Source organism: Pygocentrus nattereri, chromosome 1 (genome assembly GCF_015220715.1).
Source record: "Pygocentrus nattereri isolate fPygNat1 chromosome 1, fPygNat1.pri, whole genome shotgun sequence".
NCBI lineage: Eukaryota > Metazoa > Chordata > Actinopteri > Characiformes > Serrasalmidae > Pygocentrus > Pygocentrus nattereri.
The window spans coordinates 33313718-33332103 of NC_051211.1; the positions used below are offsets into that span (position 1 = coordinate 33313718).

The 18386-nt window shown below is 38.4% G+C and overlaps 1 protein-coding gene across 3 annotated transcripts in view; it reads right to left on the reverse strand.

Moving 5' to 3' along the window:
* Nucleotides 1-18386, reverse strand: part of cpm (carboxypeptidase M) — a 57547-nt gene that overhangs the window by 29140 nt on the left and 10021 nt on the right. For all 3 annotated transcript variants that reach the window (XM_017707608.2, XM_017707606.2, XM_017707607.2), the window contains exon 3: nucleotides 7981-8078. In XM_017707608.2, the coding sequence (XP_017563097.1) occupies nucleotides 7981-8078 (98 nt within the window). The remainder of the gene's footprint in view (nucleotides 1-7980; nucleotides 8079-18386) is intronic.

Here is an 18386-nt window from a genome sequence, read left to right on the forward strand (position 1 = left end):
CTATATACCTGGTTCTACATTACAACATTACTCCAGATCTGCTCATACAGTTCTACAGAAATATACACTTGGTCCTACAGTACTGCTGACCTATATACTTGGTCCTAAAGTACTACATTACTCCACATCTGCTCATATCAAAGTACAGAACTATACATCTGGTCCCAAAGTACTCCACATCTGCTCACCCAGTCCCACACCCGGTCCCACTTGCTCATATAATAATACAGTACTCCATATCTGCTCTTATAGTACTACAGAGCTATAAACCGGGTCCTAGAGTACTACTGAGCTATACACTACAGTACTATGCTGACGACACCCAGCTCTACCTGTCATTCACGCCTGATGACCCGTCGATCTCTGTGCGGATATCGCAGTGCCTCTCGGACGTATCCGCACGGATGAAGGAACACCACCTTCAACTAAACCTGTCCAAGTCTGAACTTCTGGTTATACCAGCTAAACAATCCATTCAACACAACTTCACCATAACCATCGACTCACTCTCACTCTCCCCGACAAAGGTTGCTAGGAACCTGGGGGTTATGGTAGATGACCAACTCGCCTTTACGCACCATGTTGCCTCGGTGTCTCGGTCCTGCCGCTTTGCGCTGTACAACATCAGACAGATACGGCCGTTTCTAACACAACGAGCCACCCAACTCTTGGTACAAGCAGTGGTCATCTCACGCCTCGACTACTGCAATGCCATGTGTTGTAAAACCACTGAAGACGGTTCAGAACGCTGCAGCGCGTCTGGTCTTTAACCAACCAAAACGGGCGCATGTCACCCCACTGCTCATTGAGCTCCACTGGTTACCGGTTGCTGCTCGTATCAAATTTAAAACTCTTACGATTGCCTACAAGGTGTTAACAGAGCAGGCTCCATCCTACGTGCACTCGCTCCTAAAGGCTTACAGCACCGCCCGGCCGCTGCAATCCTCCAATGAACGTCGCTTAGCTTTGCCAAACATTCACACAAAGCAATCGAGACTGTTCTCATACTTGATTCCCCAATGGTGGAACAAGCTACCTTCCGCTGTCAGAGCAGGGGCGTCCCTCGCTATGTTTAAGAAACTCCTGAAGACGGAGCTCTTCAGGGAGCACTTACTCTAATATTATCTTGCAATCTAACTACCACCAACCTCATCTCTTTCTTGCCCTCCTTCCCTTCTCCACCCCGCTATTACCCTTTGGCCTCCTTTAAGGCCTGACTATGTTTGTTCTATGTACCACATTATTTGTAAGTCGCTTTGGATAAAAGCGTCTGCTAAATGTAATGTAATGTAATGTAATGTAACAATGTTACTCCACATCTGCTCCTATATGGCATGATAGATTTACACACCTGGTCCTACTGTACTACAGAACTATATAGCTGGTCCAACAGTACTACATTAGGCCACATATGCTCCTACAGTGTTACTGAACTATAAATCTGGCAATACAGTCCCAAAAAATTATACACTTGGTCCTACAGTCCTACAGAACTATACATCTGGTCCTAAAGTACTACAGTACTATATTATTCCACATCTGCTCCTACAGTACTATGGAACTATACACCTGGTCCTACAGTATTGCAGAGCTATATGCCTGGTGCTACAGTACTAAATGACTTCATATCTGCTCACCCACTGCTACAGAAATACACACTGCAATACTGTATACTTATACTTACAGCATACAGTGCACTACTGTTTCATCTGTAATACTTTAATGCTATACACTTGTTTATACAGTATTGTAGTTTGCTTTTGCAGCTCATATGGTACTATAATGCTATAAACCACAGTACTACAGTACTTTAGATCTCCTACAGTACTACAGTATTCCTCACTTTCTTACTGCTATCATTGTGCCCAAAGTTAATGAGTTTATAAGTCTGAACAGTGCAGAGTGCAAACTTCCTAAAAATGTTTATTCTTGTTCTGACACTACCTTTACTCATAACTCATTAACGTTTTATAGGAGTGAGCTATTTTAACCATGTGAGTATCTTATCTACATCTGAAGCTCTAACAAGCCTCAAATATGCAGAACTTCCTTGATTTAATCATGTTTCACCCTGTTCTGGTACTATTATCACCCATGACTCATAACCTTATGCAATTTTAATCTTGAGTGTATATATGTCATCTACACCAAAAGCTCTACCAAGCTCCAAACATGCAGAACTTCCACAATATGCAGAACGTTCACAATATACAGTCATATTGCACAGACTCCTTCCAACAAAAGCTGTCCCAAAGGAATGACTGACATCATGTTCGCCCTTAAAGGGACACTAACATTTATACAAGCAACTACCCAAAGATACTCAGCTGCCTAAATTTTGTTTAATGTCACATGTCAGACTTTTAACTGATTTAGACTTTAGACTAAAATTCTTATACGATTAATGTCTCTGTAACTTTTCTTGATTTTGTTTAAACAAATGACTGAATGTTCCTCCTTACCACTACAACATTAATGCTTCAAAAACTTGTTTCAGAAACAAATGTTTCTGTAGTCACAGTTTTAGCTAATTTTGAGCAGAACTAAAAATGGCTAGTCAGTTTATAAGCAAACACAGCTATAAACAGTTGCAGAGACAAAAAAAATTGAAATATTTTTCATTAAAACACAAAAAAGCTTACTTAATTGCAAATAAATGTGTTTTTGTGATGTTGACCAATTTTAAGAAAAGGAAATAGACAAAAAAGCACATTTGCACTAGAAGACCAAAACATCTAAGATGTGGAGTAAGGTTTTTCAGACTGATGAGTCTAAATTTGTAATTGCAATTACTTAAATTGTAAGAACCAAAAAATATAACCACCTTCTAAGACTGAATTTTGGAGATTTAGAAAAATATCCCTGGAGATTTCTTTGAAAAACTGAAAGCATGTCTTTTGAAAAGAATGGAAGCTGAAATAACTGCAATAAGTGAACAAAATTCATACTGAAAATCTGATGTTATATTTACAACCCTATATTCAAAAAAGTTGGGACGCTGTGAAAATGTTAATAAAAACAAAATGCAATCATGTACAAATCATTAAAACTCTGCATTTTGTTGAAAATGCTTTAAAGACAACATATATCAAATGTTCAAACTGAGAAACTGTATTGTTTTCGAAACATATATGCCCGTTTTGAATGTGATGCCAACACATTCCATAAACGTTGGAATGAGGCGACACTAGGCTGGTAAAGTTGTGTAATCTAAAAAAAAGACATCTGGTGGTTAATTGGCAACAGGTCAGTAACATGATTGGGTATAAAAAAGCATCCCAGAGAGTCTTTTAGAAGTAAAGATGAGGAGGGGGTGAACTCCTCTCTGTGAAAGAGTGCCCAGATGCCGTCTGATCAGAACAAACAATTCAAGAATAACATTTCTTAACATACAGTAGAAAAGAACTTTTGCTTTTCTTCATCTATGGTAGAAAATAACACTAAAAGATTCTGAGAATCTGGAGCAATCTCTGTATGCAAGGGACAAGGCCAAAAAACAGTATTTGCTGGCCATGATCTTTGGGACCTCAGGTGAGACTGCATTACAAACAGATATGATTCTGTATTGGAAATCACTGCATGGGCTCAGAAACACGTTTGAGAAACACTATCTGTTACATTTTATACATTTTGTGTAAATTTCATTATAAATGGACCAAAAAAACAGCCCAAAATGACTTGGAAAGTTCGGTTCCATTGACTTACATTAAAAGTGAATTGGGTTTTTTTCCTTCTCCTGTAAAGTTACCATTTTGGAGATATGAGGTTTTCTTCCGACAACAGCGATATGCTGCCATCCAGATGGTGTCTTTTCAGGGAAGACCTTGATGAAAACGATATTCTGCATGTATTACAACAACATTGCTCCGTATTAAAAGAATGCTAAACTGACCTGCCTGCAGTCCAGACTTGTCACCACTGAAAACATTTGGCACATTATAAAATGAAAAATATGACGAAGGAGACCCTGAACTGATGAGCAGCTGAAATCCTATGTTAAGCAAAAATGGGAAATGGGAGAACACTTTGAAAACTTCAAACACAACAAACTGAGGCCCAACAACAAACATGCCCCCGTCCCAACTTTTTTGGAATGTGTTGTTGGCATTAAATTAAAAATGGGCATGTATTTCTCAAAAAGCAATAACATTTCTCAGTTTCAACATTTAATTTGTGGTCTTTGTATTATTTTCAATTAAATATAGGGTTTGAATTATTTGCACATCATTTATTTTTTATTCACATTTTGCACAGCATCCCAATTTTTTGACTGTAGTTGTTGAGATTTCTGTGTGATTTTCCATTAGATGAAGGTTTTCTACTTTTTTCCTGATGCTGAAAAATGAATAACTGGTAACTAACGGCTGTTTTGACTGAAGGTTAAATGAATGAAAGGGGTTCTTTAGTTACTTTTTCTTCTCCTAACCGTACTCTGTTATTCACGGCCATTCATGCATCATTAACTGTTCTGTGTGGCTATTCAAACGTATGAAGTGAAGCAGTAGTTTCTGTCGACCACACCCAGTTCCATCACGCCAGCGCTGATGTGTATACTAAGTGTTGTTTGTTTGTGTTAACGTGAATGATGGTAAACAAGTCTTGTTTGACATGCAAAATTAGACTAATGTTAATACTGGACTAATGTTTGAATGTTTGTACTTCAGACTAATGTAGATACAATGCCACAGTGTTGGTGATCTCAGAATAGCACACAAATTGAAATGATTGTGCGAAAAATAAGTTGCCGCCCAAAGTGAGTTAAACAGTGATTCATCTCATCTCTTACCACTCTTCAAAAGACCTGCTGAGAGTTTAAATAAATGTGTTTAGGACAGAGCCAACACAACAATATTAATTAATAATAATGAAAGATAATTATTTATGATCATGAATTATTGGGAATAATACAAACAGCATAATAACACTTTCTTTTCTGATTCCAATACTGGTATTGAAACTTTGAGTACTGGTTAATACCAATCCTTTATTTTTGCTTTATTTTTACTAATTCTTAAAATGAGCTATTTTTCCTGGTGTCATTGCTCTGTTCACTAGAATAAGTGAGAATACTGCCATCTAAACCCTAGTGTGAACTGAGCGGAGATTCCAGGGCAATTCCAGGTAATTTGAAGTATGAACGCAATATGGACCGGAGAGGTGTAAACAGACTAAACACAAGTAGATTCGTTGTTGTTAAAAATTTGAAAAATGTGGAAAAAGATAAATAATAAATAAATAAATACATTTTAAATAACTTTTTAAGTTTTAAAACACTTCCAAATATCGTAAATTGAGTTTTATGCTAGCAAAGGTAGAAAATGTAGAATATGGTCACAAACACAACAAAGGACTGTCCAGTGCTGTACGTTTGACCTGACGAAGGAACACTTTCCTTCAGTTCATCAACAAAAGTAAGTGGTCGATACTAAGAATAAAGTGATAGGCTCTGAAACAACAGTGCATGGCTGAGAAGAGGCAGCAGAGAGGTGGGAAAAACAAAAAACTACTTCAGGTCAAGATAATTCTGCTTAAAGCAAAAACCGAGTTAAATCTCTCCATCTTGCTCATTTTGATGCAGCCCCTAATCATGGTAGCTATGTCATAAGTGTCTTTGCATAGCTGTAGCAAGAGTTAATTTGCATTTTTTTTTCTGCTGAAATTTCATAAATAAACATAACTTTTGCAAAAGGCTTGAATGGAAACCTGGCTACAGAACGTTGTCTCCTCTTAGCACGCCAGCTTTCTTTGCACAAATTTGTGGTGCTTTTTTGACATGTGGACATTTTTACCATCTCTTCATTAGCTTAAGTTCATTATCTAGATATCTGTAGGCATCAGCAGTTACTTGTGAATGGTGATTCACGAAATTCAAAGAAATTGCAGTAGGTGGAAATTCCTGGAGATTTATCAAGTGAGCCATCAGTGCAACTTATTCAAACTCAGCATCTGACTTCAGTCACGTCACGACAACATACAGTGCACAAGCAGCTTGGCTTCAGGCTAGAGCCACAGATGGTTTAAAGGGCCAAGCCAAGAAAATGCATTAGCTGTTTAAAAATACTGGCATTAGTTTTGTAACACGTTATCATGTAATTAAAGTGTTAACTTTCACACCACTATTATTAACCCATTAATATCCCAGGCTTATTACACACTAAGGACTATTATAGAGTAATTACATGGCCTACAGTGCAAACTCATTGAGAAATTCTTAGGTTGTAGAAGTGTGTAGTAAAGCTTTGGACCTCCTGGTGGGTTCTGGCTTTTTAAATGAAATAAATGAAGGGTGGTCTTTGACTTTTGTACAGTATTGTATATGCAGTAATGTTCATTTTTAAAGCCTAAACTCATGACTTGTCTCTAGTTTTACTGCAAACACAAGGTATTTTGTAACAGAAAATATACAATAAAAAACAATCACAAACAGACAAACACACACACACATTTTTCTTACATTAGTAGTGAGGGCTTCCACTGATTTCTTATTACTCTAGCCAAGTAATACTACCCATACACCTAAACCTAACACTAATCTTAACCTCAGTATCCAAAAGGCAATTATTCTGCTCTGCTTTCAGTTTTTCCCCAAAAAAAGTAATTTCTAGTGAAAACAGCACATGCTCAATTTATTACAATCAAAATGTCCTCACTAGAGCAAAAATCTCAATATTGTCCTTTCACTGTAAGGACATGTAGTCCTCACAAGGATAGCAAGACAAGCAAACACACACACACATACACACAAACATACACACACACACACACACACAAACAAAAGTCTTTAACAAATGTATCTGTATTCATTACTCCTGGAAACCATTGTGGTTAGTCTTTAGAGTGAGACGTGTTACAGAAAAGAGACCAAACAGATTTCAAAAATGCCTTCAAAACAAACTCAGGGGTGTCAGTGTTGCATATGAGTTTTTGTTGTTTTTTTTGTTTGTTTGTTTTGTTTTGTTTTTTCGTTTTTTGTTTTTTTTTTTTTTGGAATGAGGCTAAATTTGGACTGGGCAGGGGTTTGTGTTCTGGCTTTAAAGGATGTGTGTGTGTGTGCATATGCATGTGTGTGTAAGAGAGAGAGAGGGAGAGAGAGAGAGAGAGAGAGAGAGAGAGAGAGAGAGAGAGAGAGAGAGAAGTAAAGAGAGTTTTTCTTTGTGTGTTACTCTGTGTTTGTAAGATAAGACGTTACAGACAGAAGGGCACTGAAGTGTGACTATTAATATCGAATAAGATGTGTGTGTGTGTGTGTGTGTGTGTAAACGGGCGTCTGTGTGTGGATGCATATGATGATGTAATTTGAATGACAGTAAGGGTTGAGATGGCATATCATGTTGATGGGGGTGTTTATTGGGCTGATATTAGTAGAAAATGCCAGATCAGACATTGGAAGGATGAAAGAATAAACCTGATCCAGTCCTGTAACACATCTATCCTGAAATAGTTGTCAGATGTTTCTACCTGCAGTTCAGCTTTCATGGTCCGGACCAAAGCAGGAAATGATAACACATTTTAGATCAAGTTTTCCTAGTGTTCACATTAACATATTTGACATAAAAGCAAAGATATAAAAAGACCTTATATGTACAAAAATGTCTCAACTCATTGGACAAATTTTATGATGGTGACATACATTCGGTGACAATAACTGGGATAATATCCACTGAACTTTCTGAATCATTCTGTATTCTGACTTAACTGAACTTGTGGGGTTTCCCAAGGTTGCCAAGTGGAGTACAATCATTAAATAAACCTGGTGCATTAAAATAATGTGTTAATGTAAAAACATGTTCATGAAGCAAGACATTTTGGATCATTGACCTGTTCTTTCATAAATAATTCCACAGTGTGAAGTACAGTTATTTTCATACGGTGCAAAAAAGAGTTACAAGGTTTCTAAAATGATATATAGGACATTTGATACCATAGGTCCTGTCAAAGCATGAAAACAAATGTGCATATGTGTTTGTGTGTGTGACTCACCTCGTTGCCATGCATGTTGCCAACGTATTTGAATTCCGGAATGCCGGTGCGGTGCTGTCTAGGATTCTGACCCAGAATTAACACCCACAGCTCCCTGCCTGAAAAACAAACACAAACACTGAGCCTTTAGCAGCCAAATCCCCTCAGCACTGCCCACAGTATCGACCGTCAGTGGACTTCTGAGCTGAACACATGATTACTGTCTCATTGTTGTCAATCTATTCAATAAGATGAGTAAATAATGTTTCCGTGCAGTGTAGACAGCACCTGGCAACCCAGTCCCAGGCTTTCTTCTGCTCCTTCTCATTTTTTCTTTCCTTTCGTCCTTCCTTTATTCATGACAGATACTGCTGACCCATCCAATTCATAATGAGAATTTTAAATGCAGAGTTATTGACCACCGTTTTCTGTTATTCCTTGGTTTTTTGGATTCTGTTCATATATGAAAGCATATGCGAGAAAACTACTGAAATGATGAATTCAGACATGATGCAGTGCAGGTACAAGCTAAGAATGTATTCCCATCTCCTGTAAAGCTACTCTTTTGGGCATATAAAGTTTTGTTAAAGTTTTTTTTAGAACCACTTACAACCTGGTAACCAAGTTTAATGACACATCATGCTGTACTGTATGCAACAAGCTTCCAATATTAACAATGTAGCCTTTCACACCAGCTACGTATGTTACACTGACAAGCACAAAAACATACTTTGGGTCTATTTTTGACTAGCAGTCTCCAGACAGTAATTGCAGTGTTTATGCTATAGTATACAATCCAGGCTAAGAAACAAATCAATAAATGAAGATTTAACTTTGACAACGTGAAAAAAATCCCTTGTGTAATTAAGAAGCTCCCTCTCCTCCTACAGCTGTACGTCACATGGCGAGAAAGCTGGCAGCAGTCTTTATATCATCTACATAAAATTTATTTAAGCAATTAGTGGACAGTATGGACATTTGAAATATGTGAAAATGCAACACAAAGAAAAACTGCTTTTGCCTCATGATGCATGTGTCGCGTGTTAAAGAACAAATATGTCTGGTGTTCAAGAACAAGGAGTGGTTCTAGATTACCTAGTGTGAATTGGGCTTTAGTGTAGTTCAGCAAAATTCCGAAAAAATGAATGCAGTTGCTACTTATAGACTAGACATGCAAAGCATTTAAAAATGAATTCTGTAATTACACATTAACCCCTCATCAGACAAAAAGTTGCCTCAGCTCTCTGTGGTCTAAAGCCTGACAAGAGAAAGCCCATCACTGAGATTTCAGCTTATATTAAGGCAAGGAAATTCACTGTTTTTCTAAACTAAACTGTTTTCTAGTCTAGATGTGTTAAGGGGACTGTAAACTAAACTAAGTATTATCCTAAGAAGATTAAACTATGCAGAAGGTTGATTCAAAATTTAAAAATGACCTGACATTTCGTTTTTTACAGTGTACAAAAGATAACAATTGGCCCATGGTTGGATAATAGTATTTAGAAAGTATTTCCATAAATCAGACAGCAACTCAGCCAGGAACTGGTAGGCCATGTAAAATAACAGAGCAGGGTCAGCGGATGCTGAGCTGTATAGTGCGCAGAGGTCACCAACTTTCCGCAGAGTCAATCACTACAGACCTCCAAACTTCATATGGCCTTCAGATTAGCTCAAGAACAGTGTAGAGAGCTTCATGGAATGGGTTTCAATGGCTGAGCAGCTGCATCCAAGCCTTACATCACCAAGTGCAATGAAAAGCGTTGAATGCAGAGGTGTAAAGCGCCACTACTAAACTCTAGAGCAGTGGAGACGTGTTCTCTGGAGTGACAAATCACGCTTCTCCAGCTGGCAATCCGATGGACGAGTCTGGGTTTGGTGGTTGTCAGGAGAACAGTACTTGTCTGACTGCGTTGTGCCAAGTGTAAAGTTTGGTGGAGATGGGATTATGGTGTGGGTTTGTTTTTTAGGAGTTGGGCTCGGCCCCTTAGTTCCAGTGAAAGGAACTCTTATTGCTTCAGCAGACCAAGAGATTTTGGACAATTACATGCTCCCAACTTTGTGGAAACAGTTTGGGTATGCCCCTTCCTGTTCCAACATGACTGCACACCAGTGCACAAAGCAAGGTCCATAAAGACACGGATGGGTAAATTTGGTGTGGAAGTCCTGACCTCAACCTGATAGAACACCTTTGGGATGAATTAGAGAGGAGACTGTGAGCCAGGCCTTCTCATCCAACATCAGTGTCTGACCTCACAAATGTGCTTCTCATAAATACACTCCTAACACTTGTGAAAAACCTTCCCAGAAGAGTTGAAGCTACAAACGGTGGGCTAACATCATATTGAACCCTATGGATTAAGAATGGGATGTCGCTGAAGTTCATATGCATGTGAAGGCAGACGATAATACTTTTGGCCATATAGTGTATACGTATATAACTGATTTATTCAGAAATGGTATTTACTTTGTAATTTTGTAGATCAGGTGTGCATTTTTTGTGGTGTGTTCAAGCTAACATAACCACAGTGGCAGCTGACATTTCCAACCTGTCTAGCTTCGATTACCATAACTGTAAACCCAATACTTTGTAATGACTATAAACCAACATTGCAATTTTCTGATCTGAATATAACGGAGTTGTGTGTATCTTTACATACATAGTATTACATACTGTATACTATACTTTATATAGTATACAGTAATGAAAAATCAATCAGAAAATGTTTCAGATGTGGGGCAAAGACATTAAGTTCTGATGGAAGACTACAGTCAAAAAAATGTCAATTCTGATATCATCCATCCATCCATCCACCCATCCATCCATTACCTAAGCTGCTTCTCCGTCAGGGTCACGAGGGGGTGCTGGATCCTATCCCAGCAGTCTTTGGGCGGAAGGCAGGATGCACCCTGGACAGGTCGCCAGTCCATCGCAGGGCAGACAGACAGACACAGACAGTCACTCACACACTCACACCTAGGGGCAATTTAGCACGTCCAATTGGCCTGACTGCATGTCTTTGGACTGTGGGAGAAAACCGGAGAACCCGGAGAAAACCCACACAGACACGGGGAGAACATGCAAACTCCACACAGAGGACCGCCAGGCCGGGGAATCGAACCCAGGCCCTCCTCGCTGTGAAGCGACAGCGCTACCCACCACGCCACCGTGCTGCCCATTCTGATATCAGGTTGACTAAAAAAAAACAAGCTGGTGATGTAAAACAGTCTGTAACTGATCATATTTTTCAACATGCAATCATACGTTGTTTACAAACAATGCCACCATATTATTGTAGCTCAGGCAATTCAATTTTAGAATATCGTGTGAGCATGAAATAAAAAACCAAGTCACTTGTTCAGTCCTTCATTCATTCTGTCTCTCTTTCTTCCTCCACCACTTCTTTGTGCATGAGTGTTCTCTCACACATACATTCACACACTCATACTTCATTCACTCTGCAAGTCAGAGCATGTTTCTCTGAACGGCGTGTCAGCAAGTAGAAATCTGACTACCAGGAAAAAAGCAATTCATTCAGAAGGCAGGGTTTAAGATTATCACCATGGAATGGACTCTGTGGACATGGAACACTTTGAATAAATGTGTAAAAGAGTGTAAGACTATAAAATGTTTGTGTGCATGAATCAAATCTCTCTATAGCCAAGCAGGTAAAATAATCCTCTTGCATAAGGAACAAGAAAGTAAAAGGAAAATAACTCAATAGAAGTTTCCAAAACTGTAGTCCAATAAAAAAGATTTCTAACAGCCATTACTGACCTGATAGACCACCAAAAGTGTCACCATCAGATAAACAGTCCTTAAAGCTTTCAATTTTGAGAGATAGGAGAAAATCAACCTTCCCCCTTTGGTTCCCATCTGGAACACTTGAAATTTTGCCAGAAAGCAGACACATACGCATACTGCCTCAGTGTACATTGAGCAAGTAATAAAGGAAAAGAAAAACCCAGAGATCACAGTTTTAGAACTGCACCATTTAGTTATTTCAAAATGAATCAGACGTCTTGCAAAATTTCATTGGAACTACAAATGCAATTGTGTAATGTGATCATCATGTTTAGTGGGAAAGAAGCACTGCATACAATGAGCATCACCTGAAACTCATTGTCAAATATGAAGACAGATAATTGATCCTTTGGGGCTGTTTGGCTGTTAGTGGTCCAGAGGGTCTTGTGAAAATCAATGGCATAGCAAATTCCACTAGATACCAGCTTGCGGGGACATAAAATCAAAGGTTTGCAGTGATCTTCTCAATGTCCAGATTTGAACCCAATTAAAACCTGTGGTGTTTTTTCAAGAAGGCAGTCCGCAAGCAAAGGACCCAAGAAAATCAAGGAACTGGAAATGTTCTGCATAAGGGAGTCGCTCTTGTCAGCAGCACTTTACAAAATATTAATAATGAGGGTCATCATATTTTGACATCTGTTCTAAAAAATGTGCTACTTAGAAAGACCCTTTTTTTCAAAACAGTGCAGAAATAACAAATAAAGCTTATCTATTTCAATTATGAAATATCACTTCATTTTCATGAAAGGTGCCAATAATTCTGGAGTAGATTATGTATCCAAAAGTATTCATATGTAATAAGAACTCTCTAAACCTAACCCTAAACATAACCCTAATCTTAATCTCGGTAACCAAAAAACAAATTGTTTTGCCCTTTCTCACACACACACACACACACACACACACACACACACACACACACACACACACACACACACACAGTAATTTACTCTGTTCTCTTTCAGTAAGCCAGCAAGTCGTGAGGTGCAGGATCTTTTTTAAGCGGTGTCTGACAGCCAGTTTAAAACTCTGTCTGGTCACTGAAGGAAACTGAGGTCACACAGGTGGCTCTTGGATTTAACTCCAGTCATCTTGGGTCTCCAGGCCATTCACCTCAGCTGACCAATACAGTGGGATTAAACTGAGGCCAGCCTAGCACAGCCAAGAGGCCTTGGTGGCTGGACAATCTGCTCAAGCTTTGCAGGAAAACAGGGTCTAGGGCCAAGGCAAACTATTCCTAGATGAATGTGAATCATATATTTCCTGTGAAAAACACCCCACTGGGATTTGGATGCTTCCTGAATCATGCCTCTTAACTGAATGGGTTCCACTTTATTTAGATAGTCCTTAAAAGATTATCCAGTGGTGTGCAACTGACAGCACCAGTGAAATGTTGACATGGTGACAGCGTAACGGGTGAAAATGGATGATTGTCAGAGGAAATTTGCTGTATAACACCGGGTTAGTGTGGAATTCAACAACAATAGTTTTGGCTCCCAAAAGAATTCTTGAAGGACTTTTCCACATACTGTTGCAATCGGCAGAATGGTGCCATTGGTGGTGGCAGAATTTTCCATGGCAGCTACATTGAAAACAATAGAATATTGGGTTTGCCATCAACTGTGATGTGTGGTTAATTATCACACTAGTTAGCCAGCAGGCATTCCAGTTTTCAAATAAGTTACAGCATCTTTGAAATTACTCACATGTATTTCAGACGGGTTAAACAGTGCTTATTATTGCTTAAAAATATGCATCTACTCACTGTAACTATAAAAGACCTATTTGTTTCCTTTACTTAGACAGATAGCTAACAAAAAAAGGACCTGATATGTGGCTTATATTCCTATTTGTGTTTTTTAAGTTCAGGAAAAAAAATACTTTTTTAAAAAAACAAATAAAAATTTGCAAAGTTTTAGCTTAAATCAGTCAGATCATGTTGACCCACAGGTAAATCAAAAGGGCTAAACAGTGTTTATTATTGTTAAAAAATATGTGGCCACTCATTGTAACTATGATAACTGGTGTATTTGCTGTCTTCATCTAGGCAAATGTGAAAGCTTTACTTTTAATTCACTCTTTAAGTCATGGGGATTTAGTGGCTTAAAGAAGAGGTGGGTCTGGAGTCATTATGATTGATTTAGTCTAGACACAAGTCCAGGTCTGAATGTAGTTCTCAGTCTGTAATTAACAATGTCTGTAATGTCTGTAACTATGCTACAGATTTAGATAACGCTAGCTAGAATTAAAAACACCAGAGACATACGAGCAGGAGACACACAAATATCCAAATTAGTCAGAATACGCAGCCTTAAAACGCTGTTTGCAATCGATCTCATAAACACTGCGTTCCTGCGGTGTGAACCGCAGATGGAGGACAGGAAGTGATTTTCTACTTAGGAACCACTGTCACGGGCTGCTCAATTCAATCTAATAGAGAAACTATGTTGTGCTTTCATCGAGTATTCAAAATTGATGTTCATGAGAGGGACAAATACAAGAAACTGACCAAAAAACAAACTTTCACCTTTTCCTCCTCTACCTTACATGGTGCTGTAGTTACAGTTCAGTCTCAGGTGTTACAATAAATGCTGTGCCGTTTAAGGTGGAACAGAAAAATTAGAATAGGAAGCCAACTTGAGCTTTGTAAAGTTGTATGCCTCCATACATTTTATGCTTTCATTTGTTTTCTTGCGCATAAGGATGGATGGAAGAGAGTGGAAGTTGAATGTATCTACTGCCTTGACAGCAGCAAGTCTTTCAGTTCATTAGAAAAATCACTGCTCTTCATAACAAACGGATCACATTCAACGTGTGCTGTAAATTCCTTACAACATTATGAGAGAAAAGCATAAACAGAAAATCAAGTCCAATATATGCTTTGATCTTCTATTTATGTCACCAGAGCAGGTACAGTGCACACATGACCACGTTTGCCACAATTAAATGAGCTTTCTATGTGCTACCTGTTTTATCTATCACTGTATGATAGATGTAAAAGGGTTCATTTTTTGTTGGATACAATGTGATTTTTTCTGAGACAGTGTAGTCAGAGGTGAACACATTCAGAGGTCAACCTGATTTGTAATTATTGTATCAGTAAAAAAAAAACATCTTTTGTGTGACTTATTTTACTGCTTGCATAGACAAACTAAATAAAATATACTCCCCAATCAGTTTTGGCTTAGGCCAATTAGATCCCATTCTTTGCACATCATATAAATGCAACAGCATCATTGAGAAGTCATGTATTTGATGGAGAAGAACAGATTAAATAGCTGAAATAATCAAATTTTTTCATAGGCGTTAATTAATGTAAGGCCTTTTGTTTCACAACCATTAGAGAGCAAGGTTAACGATTAAAGTTAAAGACATTCTCTTACAGTGTAGACATCAGTGTCCACACTATTAGACCATATGTGTAAAGGGGCTACACAACTATATGGCAAAAATCGATTCTCAGCAGTAATAGGGTTCAGATTAGGATTAAAATTAGAGTTAGGTTTAGGTTTTGGGTTAAGGTTAGGGTTAGAGCTCTACATTTAGAGTTCAGTGATGAAAGCTATTTAAAGATGAATGCCATGGATTTTTCAAAAAATCTGCAAACTTTAATTATTGAGATGTACACAAAGTCAGAGTGGTTTGATGTGAAATAGTTAATTGTGGAGAAACTCACCAATACAGGTTTCTTTACAGTGGTGATGATGGGAACCAGGGCAAAAATAGCCATTTTACTTACTATCCAACGCCACCAGTGAAACTGCATGAGGTTTTTAATCTAATGCTGATAAAAAAGAATAATTAAAAAAAAGATTACTTTGGGAACTGTTGAGACTCATCATGAGCTGATAAAAAAAACACACATTTTAGACAGAAAATCTCAAAGCTGTCACAAACTTAATGACTTAAGCATTAAGCACTGAATTCTTAACTATTTCATGTAATAACATTCTTAGAGTGAGCTTTTGGAAGGATAAAATCTTTTAGACGTCTGGTTCCTATCACTACCACTGTGAGTAATTCTCTTCAATTATTTCAAACAGTTAATATCATGTCAAACCACTCTGAATGGCTTTGTTTACATCTTAGCCTTTTTTCAGGTGTGTGGATTCCCCTTTAATAGAGTGTAAATGAATGACAGGGTAAGAATCTGTAAAACAATTACAGGGGGGCATCTAAATAAAGTTTTATTACTGAATGAACTGATAACAGCAGGACTAAGATAAGTCTGGGACATATTATGTCTAGAAGCAGCAACTGAGTGTCTGGAATCAGAAGGTCACCCAAGGTTTTAATTTAGCAAAGTGCAGGCAGACGCCAATCAGGAGACAGACGTTTTCCTGTTTTTATTTCAAGTAGTCTTTAGTCTTTTAGTCTTTTGCACAGGGAGGACCACCCAGAGGCTGAGAGACTGGGCGCAACGGTGTATTAGCATGTGCAGCCGACGAGAGAGAGAGCAAGACAGCGAGAGAGAAAGAGAGAGAAAAGTAGTGGGGTACAAAGACAGCAAGAAAAACAAGGGGTTGCCTGGCAGACTATGTGGTCCCTCAATACTGGTTTTGTGTTGAGCCAAGGAAAGCAACCTGATCCAGTGGGTTTCAAAATGCCACAGACTGGCAGAACCCAGGCCTGAGATACACCAAAGACTTTATCACCCAGTAATCTGAAACACCAATATGAATACAATGCCTGCAATATCTTTAATAAGCTGAAATCCTCATATCCTGCTTTGTATAATATTCTCTGAGATCTGCTCCTTGAATTCATTAGGACAGTAAACGGAAACATCCACTAGAAACATTAAGCCCTTAAACTGTCAGCTGTGGGCTGTAAAGCAACACTGCTGTTTCAAGACTTTGTAACTTATAACCTTTTTTCATGAATTATTTTTGCTCCACTTGAAAACAACAGCGATCCTTTTCATTGTGTGAACATGTATTAATTAATGGACTAATTGAAATCTCGATTATTTTTTTCTTTACAATTTCAGCTTAATTTCCACCATTACATTGTGCTGCCAGAGGGAGGAGGATGAAGGTTAGCATGTACTTCTTCCAACACAAATTAAGTGCCATTGCATGTTTTCTATCTGACACTAACACATCACTTTACAGTTTAACAGGCTTGGAGAACTCTAGCTGTCAATGCTGTTACATCAGCCCATGTTTGCATTGAGGGATGGGGTGGAGGAAGGGCCAGCCACACATGGCTGTGACATCCTGTGGGTCTGAACTCACAAATTCCTGGCACCAGGGCAAATGCAAAGAGGGTCCAAGGGTCTCAAAGGACTGACCCGTGGACAACAGCTAACCTGCTAGACCGCATCTAACAGCACTTAACATGTTTACAATCTATCTTGATCTGTCCAGCAAGTCTTTGTTTTTTTTCATTTGTCTGTAGCTAAATATTTACATCTGGGTAGATTAGCTTCACCCATAAGGCCAGTTATCTAACATGCGTTATATAAAATCAGCTTAGAGTGATGATTGGAATGATAAAAGCAACAATAGTGCACTGCATGCAAGAGGAACTGTTTCAAACGAAAACCTGGCACAGAATGAACACTGCACATTGAGCGAGCATGGCTATAATTAACTTAGATATTCTAATTTAGACCGTTAGTTAACTCTGCCTTTGTAGATTCATTAATGACAGAGCAGTAGACACACACACACACACACACACACACAGTTCTTCTAAGCGGCTTATCCTTCCGGATCACGGGAGGAGCTGGAGCCTATCCCAATAGTCACTGGGCAGAAGGCAGGATATATCCTGGACAGGTGCAGTAGATACAGTGCATTAGAATGAGTTAATAAATAAATAGAAATATTACATTTTATAAAATTTCATATTTTTTTATGAACAAGACTACTTGGCTGGTAGCCTCCAGCTAACCTGAGTTTAAAACCTCTAGCTTAAACAACTGCATCACCTTGGAGTGATCAATTTAACAATTTAATATTAAAGTCACATTTTTTTCCCTTCTGCTGTCAAGTTACTTTTTCAGATATATGACATCTTACAATAAATTAATTAAACGATTGGTTACAATTCTAAAAGAAATGTTGAAGTTTGAACACACAGGTTTAAGTAAACTACATTCAAATCAACCAAACCTTTGACATTTAATGTAGAAGTTGCATCCTTATGAATAATTCAGTGTCCTTTGCCTCCGTTTCTAAAGACTCAGATCTGACTTTCCGGCTTCTTCCTATAGGCAAAGCAAACACGAGTCTTGCTGGTCATACTAATTTTTTCACCACAGGAGATGCTCTGTGCTCTTTTACAGCAAGCATATATGCTCCTCTTTTTATCTGGAAGAGCCTCAATGGCTGTTTCAAAAGGCAACTCTGAAGTGGAGCTGATTTCACTTTTAAATAGCAAATGCATTTAGAGCAGCGCATTTATCCTTCCGGTTCGGCCATGATGACACAGGCCTGATCAAAGCAGCCTTTCAGGGTGGGCATGAAGATCAGGGCTGTGTTCGAAACTGTTGCCTATTCACTATTTGGGGATTCTGTGAATTTGTAGTTCTGTCTGAAAACATAGTGGACAATACTCAGTCTCACAATGCATTGGAATAGGAGTGCAAACAATATGCCAATAGACATAGGAAATCTGC